This window comes from Mus caroli, chromosome 5, assembly GCF_900094665.2.
Source record: "Mus caroli chromosome 5, CAROLI_EIJ_v1.1, whole genome shotgun sequence".
NCBI lineage: Eukaryota > Metazoa > Chordata > Mammalia > Rodentia > Muridae > Mus > Mus caroli.
The window spans coordinates 107,180,944-107,191,412 of NC_034574.1; the positions used below are offsets into that span (position 1 = coordinate 107,180,944).

Here is a 10,469-nt window from a genome sequence, read left to right on the forward strand (position 1 = left end):
AGGCAGCTAGGATGAGGGTCTTAAAGCCCGCACCCACAGTGACACACCTACTCCAACAAGGCCACACCTACTCTAGCAGGGCCCCTTTTCCTAATAGTGTCCCTCACTTGGTGAAGCATATGCAAACCATGACAGGTTTTTACCCTGCTAATTAAAGTTCAGACCAAAAGTGGACACTCCTGGTCACCCCCACAAGATAGTGTGGCTGTGTCCTGACTCAGTTCGATCTGCTCTTGTGTTTTCAGTCCATAGCATTGAAGTCTGAACCCTTACACATATGTCTCATAACTTCCAGTGCACACAGCATCAGTGTGTAACACAGCCGTTGAATTCAGACTGAGGATATAGCTCAGTGGTAGAGCTCTTGCCTGGCATACTATGGACTCTAGGTTCAAATCCCGTTACTACCAAAAAAAAAAAAATCACAAAATGTACAACTTGATGCTTTTCAACTATGCACACTGTCAGTTTGAGAACATCACCTGAGAAGCAGAACCCCGAGCTCTCTCACAGCCTTCTCCCCAGCCCAGCAGAGGCAGCCACCGACCTACTTCCTGGCTCTGTAGACCCGCTCATCCTGAATGTTGTCTGCTAGGGGAGCCTTTGACTGGCTTCCTGCATTTAGTGTGTTTGTGGAGTTCATCCATGTAGCAACATGCGTCAGCACACCAGGCCTTTACCAACTAAATAATCTTCCACCGTATCTGTGCTTTTCAACGCAGAAGCACATCCTTGTGGATTACGGACTCCGAAGAATCACATTCCTCGTTGCCCAAGAGGTTAGTCCCAGTCCTTAGTCCATCGTCTTCCCTATTCTCTGAGCCTCAGGCCGGGTACTTAATAATTACTCTCAAGGGTAAGTTAGAAGCAATTAGGACCATGTTTCCAGATGATTCCTTGTGGAAACAGACTGAGCCATTTTTAATGATTACAAAATTCGTAGGGGCAGAGCTCAGAGTCTATGTTCACTGAATTGTCTTTTGCATGGATTTCTTTTGGCAGAGAGAATTCCCCAAGTTCTTCACCTTCAGAGCGAGAGATGAGGTAAGAGCGAAGGTGTTGATACAATTATTTCTGAGTATCCTTCATGTGCCCCCATGGGCATGCTCAGAGCCTAAAGTATGGGCCCTCACTTTTCCCTGGAACCATGCTGCCACAAGGACCCTCATGTATCCTTTCGCGAGCTTGGGCACACAGGGCTTCTGCTCACTTGATGTATTTTGCGTTTGCTGCTGTATGCAGTAAGCTGGCTGCCTGCTTTATAAGTAAATCTCTATTGGTACACAGATACAGCTGTTGGATTAGCTGTCAACCGTGATTTTCACAGTCACTGAGCCTGTATGGCTCATCACCCTAAAACTTTTTTGCTGACTCCCGTTCTAGAGCAGGTGGCCTTATGAGCTCAGCACTTTGTATTTTAATGGTTCTGGGTCTGTTTTACTCGAGTAAACAACATCCTTATTTGGGGGTAGGGGACATGGGGACTTGTTATTTTCTCTTCAGTTCAGTTTCCAAAACTGCCAGTTGATTCCTTTGAGGAACTTTCTCCCATAAAGAAGCCAGGTTCAGAAGTTGAAGTATAAGAGATGCTGACAGACAGCAGCCTCATGGCTCTGGCATGTCCTGGGGCAAGCAGGGCACACTCAGGAGTTGCTTTTGCAATGCCCATGACCTGCAAACCCCTTGAGCCTCAGAGATTGCTAGTGACTAGGTGCCCCCAATAAGGGCTCATTTCTGAGCACCAGGCTCAGCAGCATGCAGCCTGGGTCATGCAGGCATGCTGCTGTCATAGTGACAAACGGACTGTCCTCTCTCTGGCTGGCTTACAGTTTGCAGAAGACCGGATTTATCGCCACTTGGAGCCTGCCCTGGCCTTCCAGCTGGAGCTGAGCCGGATGCGCAACTTTGACCTGACTGCTGTGCCCTGTGCCAACCACAAGATGCATCTTTACCTGGGAGCTGCTAAGGTGAAAGAAGGGTTGGAGGTGACCGACCACAGGTTCTTTATCCGAGCCATCATCCGGCACTCAGACCTGATCACCAAGGTAAGGTGACACAAGGGTGGCTCCCTGTCCCCACCATAGAGCTTGTCCTTCTGCTCTGGCCTTCTCTTTTCAAGTTCCCATTTGGGCTGCATTCTGGGGATCAGGAGGTGTCCTGACTCTTTGCAGGCACATCAGCTAGCGGTGCTTCAGTCAGATTCTTATTTTCTGACATGTTCTGGGTAGAAGAGAGAGCTAGAGGGATAGAAAGATGCTGGCTTGTTCGGGGAATTTCTTGTGTTTTCTGATCAATGACTGGTAGCGATCACATTGTGAATATTCAAATGTTATTACAAAGTCAAGCTGAGGGTGGAACAGCATGGCTCAGGAGATGAAGCACTCACCATTGTTGTGCAAGAGCCCACATGAAAACTACTCAGGTATGGGTTCCCTGTGATCCCGGCAGAGACAGGGAATCCCCAGGACAAGGAGGCTCGCCAGAGTGAGAAAGCTTCAGGTCTGGTGAGACACCCTGTGCCCAGAAATAGTGGAAGGCTGGGGGCACAGCCCACAGCTGCTTGTAACTCCAGCTGCATGGGATCTGTCACCCGGGGACTCCATGGTCACTGCATGTACTCACATATAACTCCCCCCACCCCCATACACACCCCCATACACACAACTTAAAAATTAAAAAAATAAAAGGAAGCAGAGAGCGATTCACAGAGGATACCACCAACTTCAGGCCTTAACACACAAGTGCTCACATGTTCCTGAGTACCAGTGTGCACACATGAACACATAGCACACACATACATCATACAAATATAATATCACACATACATATGCTTTTAAAAAAATCACGTGAGAATGCCAAGCCAGATGTGGTGGCGCATGTCTTTATTCCCAGCACTCAGGAGGCAGAGGCAGGCAGATCTCCGAGTTCGAGGCCAGCCTGGTCTTCAGAGTGAGTTGATGGTCTTTCTAGAACCAGAGTCCCAGGACAGCCAGGGCTACACAGAGAAACCCTGTCTCAAAAAAACAAACAAAAAAAGAGACCAAGAGTCCTTCAGTAGAGGGTCAGGCCTACTGATGATCCTTCTGGAGCTGAGTCCATCCCTGTATGGAATGGAAGGTCAGAGCCAGTGTAGGCAGGACACTCAGAACAATTATGGCTTTACTTGTGGGCCATGCTCTATGCGAACAAAGACCCATTCACGAGGCATCCCATTTATTTACATGCCCATGGACATACTGGGTATGTTGGGGATGGGAGGAGGGCTGATTTTAAAAAGATCAAATTGGTTACTGATGAATTTAAAAAAATACAAAATTACATGTATGTATGTATGTATGTATGTATGTATTGGGGGTATATGCATGTATTGAGGGTGAGAGGAACCACCATAGCACATGTGTGGGTGCAGGAGGACAACTGTGGGAGTCTGTTCTCTCCTACTGTTTGGGATCTGGAGACTGAACTCGGGCCATCAGGCTTGGCAGCAAGCCCCACTACTCCCAAGCATACCCTGATGCCACAGTGTAGATGTCTGAGGAGCAAGGTGCAGAGCATGGCTCACAGCCTCAACAGCTTTCTGCCCTCAGCAAGGCTCTGCCATCTCACCAGACACGCCAGGAAGAGGGGGAGCATGAGCTAGGTACAAGGCCCCTGGCTGAGGCCAGCCTCCTCGCTCGCTCTTTGGCAGGAAGCCTCCTTCGAGTACCTGCAGAACGAAGGCGAGCGGCTGCTGCTGGAAGCCATGGACGAGCTGGAGGTGGCGTTCAACAACACTAGCGTGCGCACGGACTGCAACCACATCTTCCTCAATTTTGTGCCCACTGTCATTATGGACCCGCTCAAGGTTGTACCGCTGCGGCTTTCCCGGGCCCCGGGTGTGTTTTCCCACTGTTCTTCATGCCACATCGCTCTGGGGTCAAGTCTCCCGGTCCTCCAGACCCAAGTTCTAGGATTGTCTCAGCCAGGGTTTGACACCATGACCAAGGCAACTCTTATAAGGACAACATTTAAGTGGGGCTGGCTTACAGGGTCAGAGGTTCAGTTCATTATCATCAAAGTGGGAGCATGGCAGCATCCAGGCAGGCATGGTGCAGGAGGAGCTGAGAGTTCTACATCTTCATCTGAAGGCTGCTAGCAGAAGCCTGGCTTCCAGGCAGCTAGGATGAGGGTCTTAAAACCCACACCTACTCCAACAGGACCATACCTCCTCCAACAGGCCACACCTCCTCCAACAAGGCCACACCTCCTCCCACAGGGTCACACCCTCTTATAGTGCCATTCCCCGGGCTGAGCACATACAAACCATCACCAGGATGAACACATGTGGTTAGCTGTGAGTCAGGGGAGAACAGACCCGCTAGAATGTCCAGATGTTTGGGCTCAGACAACACGTGTGTCTAGAATGCCAGGCAGAGCTTATGTCCTCTCTAGCTCTAGGATCTGCTGTTGCAGGAGAGAGCCTAAGGTCTAAGGCAGGGGCACAGAGCACAGGCCGATACTTCAGGAGACAGACCTTTAATTATTGGTGATTCTAGAACCAGAGAAGATGTCAGTATCTGTAGGATTCACAGGACCCACGTGGATGCCCTGGCCTGACTGGTCCACGCAGTCCAGAAGAAAACTGTGATGGCCTGGGAGGCAGAGAGAGATAGGGTGACTCGTCACCCATCACTGAGGATGTAGCTCAGCAGCAGAGCACCTGCCTGGAATGCACAAGCCCCTGGGTTCCATCCTCATCCGTGGTTAGCTGCTAATAGTTTGTGTCGCTGCCAGGCTCTGTGCCTCCTGCACGCTTCACTGTGCTCTTGTCCGTGTGTGTGGGTCAGGCTCTGATGGTGCTGCGCTTCTTCGCAGATCGAGGAGTCGGTGCGTGCCATGGTCATGCGCTATGGCAGCCGTCTGTGGAAGCTCCGAGTGCTGCAGGCCGAGGTTAAGATCAACATCCGTCAGACAACCTCAGACAGTGCCATCCCCATCCGCCTCTTCATCACCAACGAGTCCGGCTACTACCTGGACATCAGCCTCTATAGAGAAGTGACGGACTCCAGATCCGGAAATGTAAGGGCGCGCCAGCTAGGGTCTTGAGCCCAGATGTTCCAGGCATCGGTGGAAGCCACCTTGGATCATGGCAGCCTCCAGTAGATAGCTTCAGGGCATGGTGGATGTGGTAGTTTTCTGTTTGTCTATCCTCCTAAGCAGAACCATTGGCTCCCATGGCAGAGTCCATCCTGGGGCCACGTTGCCGGTGGGCAGTGGAGTGTGTGGCCATTAACCGTGCAGAGCTCACTGCCACTGGTCCGACAGAGAGACATGTTTCCCCCAAATGCCTTGCAGAAATGAGCCCCAGGCTATTTTACATGTGCACGCGTGTATCAATACACAGGTGTTCCTGCCTCTGTGTGTATCCACACACTCTTTAAACTTGAAATGATGAAACTCAAAACTCGAGTTGCAAAGGTAGTGCGGAACAAAATATTAGCTGAGGTCTACCCCAACCCAGATTCCCCCAAGGACATGATGCAGTTGACCGTAGCGTGCTACCTAAACAGGTGTCCTTCTGATCGCTCAGGTACAGACCCCACGTGGATTCCCATGGTTCTTGTCTGCATACCTTGGGGGTGAGGCTCTGTCTCCCACAGGCTCAGTTCCCACGTGGCAAAGGGCATGATCTCTGCACGGTGGATCTGCCTCTCCACTGAACTTTTGTTTCGAGGACTCAGGTTGGGGTGGGACTCAAACCCAGGTCCACTAGAAGAGCAGCCAGTGCTCTTAACCTCTGAGTCACCTCTCCAGCCCCTTCACGTTTTCTTTCTTTCCGTCCAGATCATGTTTCACTCCTTTGGCAATAAGCAAGGGAGCCTGCATGGGATGCTGATCAATACGCCCTATGTCACCAAGGATCTGCTCCAGGCTAAGCGATTTCAGGCACAGTCCCTGGGGACCACCTATGTGTACGACTTCCCAGAGATGTTCAGGCAGGTTCGTCTTGTGGGCTCAGACGTGAAGCCTTTCCCCTCCTTCCATGGGAATCCATCCCTTGTCCTAAGTTATGCTTCTGAGACCGGCTCTAGATGAGGTCTTCCTAGGAAGAATTAATTCATGCCGGGATGACTGATTTCATGGTACTTTCTCTCCCCCAGACAAACTGAACTTCATCTTGTTAAGTGATGTGCTATATAGAAGCTTAGGAAGCAAAGGGAATCGGGTGGGGGGAAGCATCTCGTCATCAATAATGACGTGTGACAAATTGTTCAACATTTTAATCTTTGCTTCTGGGTTGTTTGTGTATTTGCGTGTGTGTATTTGCGTGTGTGTGTGTGTGTGTGTGTGTGTGTGTGTGTGTGTGTATGTGTGTGCAGGGGCCAGAGGTCAACATCAGGTATTTTTTTTGTTCTCCATCCAGTTTTTTGAGACAGGGTCTCTCAGTTAACCTGGAGGTTGCCAATTTGGCCAGAGTGGCCGACCCGAAAGCCCCAGGTTTTCTCCAGTCTCCATCTCCTCAGCTCTATGGGATTAACCCTGGTCCTCATGCTTTTGAGGACCCCACTTTATTGCCTGTGCCATCACCTCCAGCCCCTACTTCTGATCTGTTTGCACATTTATATGTTAACTGCTCCCTGCCAGGCCCTACTCTGAGGCTAGGCAGACCCTGGAACGGAGGCGGGACATGCATGTGTATATATATATATATATATATATATATATATATATATATATATATATGCAGTGTACATTTTGCTTTAAAGTAATTAGTCCCTTGATAACCAAGAAGTCACAAAAACAGTACAGGGAAAAAAAGGAATGAGCCATTTCCCCAGGGACACATTCTGGTAAGTCACAGTGTGTGGTGACACAGGAAATCGATACTGGTGCAATTGATACTGGCTTTGAGGAATCTTAGCCCTACCCTGAGGCAGTGTCTGGGATCCAGGTGCAGTGGCACCTGTCTGCAGTCTCAGCTGTTCTGAAGGCTGAGACAGGGGCATCACTCGATGGGAGTTAGAGACCTGCCTATATAACCTAGTAAGACTCTGTCTCAGAAGAAAATATTAGGTTTTTCTGATTATCCATTTAGACCAGCGGTTCCCAACCTGGGGATTGAGACCCCAGCACGGTTTGAACAACCCTTTCACAGGGATTGAATATCAGGTATCCTCCATATCCGATATTTACATTGTGATTTATCACAGTGGCAAAATTAGACTTAAGAAGTAGCAACAAAAATAATGTTATGGTTGGGGGGGGGGTCACCACAACACGAGGAACTGTATTAAAGGCTCACAACATTAGGAAGGTTGAGAGCCATTGGTTTAGATCCTTAGAAAGGAAGGGGTAAGGGACATAAAAGATCACCCACCTGTGACACGCCCACCAGACCCAGCATCCGACTCCCCTGGCACACACGGGCACATGAGTGCAGAGTTTCTCTGTTCTTCTTGTGCGTGCATGCCGAGTTTATTCGCACCATGTTCCGTGCATCCAGGGGCCAGCTGAGCCCAGAGGGTGTTGGATCCCCGAAACTGGAGTCATGGACAGTTGTGAGCTTCCTAGTGTGGGGCCTGGGGCCTCTGGAGGAACCGTAAATCTCTCTTAACCACTGAGCTATCCGGTCCCAAGCTGAGTCAATACTTTGAAAAATACGTCTTGGCTGGAGAAGTGGCTCAGTGGGTATCAGGCTTGTCACATGGGAGTGACAGCCTGAGTTCAGACCTCCACAGCACCCACATTAAAAAAAAAAAAGCCAGGCATGGGAGTGTGCACGAGAAGTTCTGAGCTCTTGGAGGCAGAGACAGGGGGATTTCTGGGACTTGCTGGCAGTCAGTCTAGACGGTAAGTGAGCTCGGGGTTCAGTGTGTGTGTGTGTGGGGGGTTGTGTGTGTGTGTGAGAGAGAGAGAGAGAGAGACACTCTGTCTCAATAAAAGGGGATGGGGAGTGTGAAGACCTGGCACTCTGACATGTCACCTCCAACCAGGAAGGGCAGCACTTTCCCTACCCATGACTACAAGCTTTTCCTCTCCTCCAGGCTCTCTTTAAACTGTGGGGCTCCCCAGAGAAGTACCCCAAAGATATCCTGACATACACAGAGCTGGTGTTGGACTCTCAAGGCCAGCTGGTGGAGATGAACCGGCTTCCTGGTTGCAACGAGGTAGGAGGTGGGCGTGAGGCTGGACCCGGCAGAACCCAGCTGGGGTCAGCTTGCTTCAGATGTCGTCTGGAAGAACCTGGAGGCATTTCAATTAGCCTTCATCTCATTCCCAGGTGGGCATGGTGGCCTTCAAAATGAGGTTCAAGACCCCGGAGTATCCAGAAGGCCGGGACGCCATTGTCATCGGCAACGACATCACCTTCCAAATCGGCTCTTTCGGCATAGGGGAGGACTTCCTGTACCTGCGAGCGTCTGAGATGGCCCGGACAGAGGGCATCCCCCAAATCTACCTGGCAGCTAACAGCGGGGCCCGTATGGGCCTGGCTGAGGAGATCAAACAGATATTCCAAGTGGCTTGGGTGGACCCGGAGGATCCCCACAAAGTATGTCAGATGTGCGGGTGGCAGTGTGATGCTTACCTAGGTAGATCATCCCTAACCCAAAAGCCTCCTTATGAGAAACACTTCCGGGTCCAAAGCTTAGGTATCAGTGTGACGTCCTAAACAGAAAGTCTCACCCAACCTTACTCGCTGAGTTTCAGTCAAGACACTGGCACCTGAAGATGCTGTATGTGAGGTATTTGAGTGACACAGATGAATGTTGTGTTTAGACTTGGTACCTCACTCTCTGGATATCTCATATGCAGATATGCCCGTCTGAAAAAAAAATCAAAATCTAAACTGCTTCTGACCGCCTGCAGGTAAGAGAGGCAGAGCCCACATAGCATTGATAGGGTGTCAAGGTTCCTGTGAGACGGTGGGAAAGGGACTGTAAGCCCACGGTCAGTTATGTAACTCAGATTCACTGAGACAGGCACAGTGCCACATGCGTGTCTGAGCAGTGGGGAGGCTGAGGCAGAAGGATAGAGTTCACAGTCAGGCTGGCCTACTTGGTGAGACCTGTCTAACTCACACACATACACACACACACAAAAGCAACATCAAGAAACAAATGCTTTGGGATATAGTGAATATCAGGAAATGGCTTAAAAACACCCTTTAGGGGAATGACAGCAAGAACTTGTAGATATGTAGGTGACATGCGATGGCTTATAAATCCATGTGTACCCAGAATGCAAAGTGAGTAATGTCCCACACCCAGGCCTTAGATCATGTGTGTCTGCACATGTGGGTGCATGTGTGAGGGCACATGTGTCTGTGTGTGCATGTGTGAGGGTGTACTGTATACATGTGTATGTGCATGTGAGGATGCACGTGTGTGTGCACACTCTGTGTGTGCACATGGGTGCTAACGTGCATGTGTATATTTGTAGGTACATGTGTGAAGGTGTGTGTGTGTGAACAGGTCCTCCTCTGCTTGGGATCTGTCAGGGCTTCTGGGCTTGGTGACGAGCAAGCTTCCAGGGCGCCTTCCTCTCCACCCCCCTCTCCTGTCACTGTAGGCACTCAGCCCCGATGTGAGGCAGCAGGGCGGGGCGGCCACTCTCACACAGAACATGTCTTCTAGACAGAGACGCTGTTTCCCTACAGTAGAAAAAAGCACTTTGGGAGTCAAAAATTCATTTTCTTTTTTTTAAAAAAATTATATCTTTAGTGTAGTCTCAGTCTAAAGATCTGAAATCCAAAATGCTCTGTAACCTGAAACCTTTCGGTCACTAATCTCATCCCTAGAGTACCAAATTTTACCCACACCTGCGCTCATAGGATGGGTCACCGTGAAAACACAGAAACATGACAGTATGTTATGGAGTTATATATAGGCTCTCCATAGGCCATCTATAGGTTACATATAGGTTATACCTCTAGCCCCGCAGTTCTCAACCTGTGAGTCACAACCACTGGAAAACACACATTTCTGACAGTCTTAGGAACCCTTGACCACAAATTTATTTTTGTTACTGCTTCATACCTGCAATTTTGCTACTGAGCTCAGTTCCTAAGATCAGAAATATGTGTTTTCCAAAGGTCGTGGCCCACAGGTTGGGAACAGCTGCTGTACCCAATGAGTGCCTACCAAACATGAATGAGACGATGTCTCAGTAGGTAGAAGCAGGTATTCCAAAACTGGACATACTTACATTTGAAACACTTCCAGTCCCTCAGATTAGGGCTGTCCGACCGTACACACTGGCACACATGTACACACGTGAGCAACACATTTCCTAGACAGTACGTAACCAGACAGAGTGTGAGGCTGTAAGGAAGAGAGAAGCTCAGAGTAGCCCCGTGGTTGGCGGGTGGTGCGAGCCTGCAGTGTGTAGCTGTACAGCTGATGCTGTCCACAGCCGCCATGGACGGTGTTGGCACCTTAGACCATCTGGTGGTCATGGAGTCCACGGAACAGGACCCGAGACTCACTGAA

At 49.8% G+C, this 10,469-nt stretch overlaps 1 protein-coding gene across 1 annotated transcript in view; it reads left to right on the forward strand.

The window, feature by feature from the left end:
- Acacb (acetyl-CoA carboxylase beta) overlaps window positions 1–10,469 on the forward strand; it is a 106,680-nt gene that overhangs the window by 79,538 nt on the left and 16,673 nt on the right. Inside the window, exons 32-39 of the mRNA XM_029477795.1 lie at window positions 723–779; window positions 1,003–1,044; window positions 1,830–2,045; window positions 3,689–3,844; window positions 4,855–5,058; window positions 5,824–5,979; window positions 8,025–8,147; window positions 8,261–8,643. Coding sequence (XP_029333655.1) covers window positions 723–779; window positions 1,003–1,044; window positions 1,830–2,045; window positions 3,689–3,844; window positions 4,855–5,058; window positions 5,824–5,979; window positions 8,025–8,147; window positions 8,261–8,643 — 1,337 coding nt within the window. The remainder of the gene's footprint in view (window positions 1–722; window positions 780–1,002; window positions 1,045–1,829; window positions 2,046–3,688; window positions 3,845–4,854; window positions 5,059–5,823; window positions 5,980–8,024; window positions 8,148–8,260; window positions 8,644–10,469) is intronic.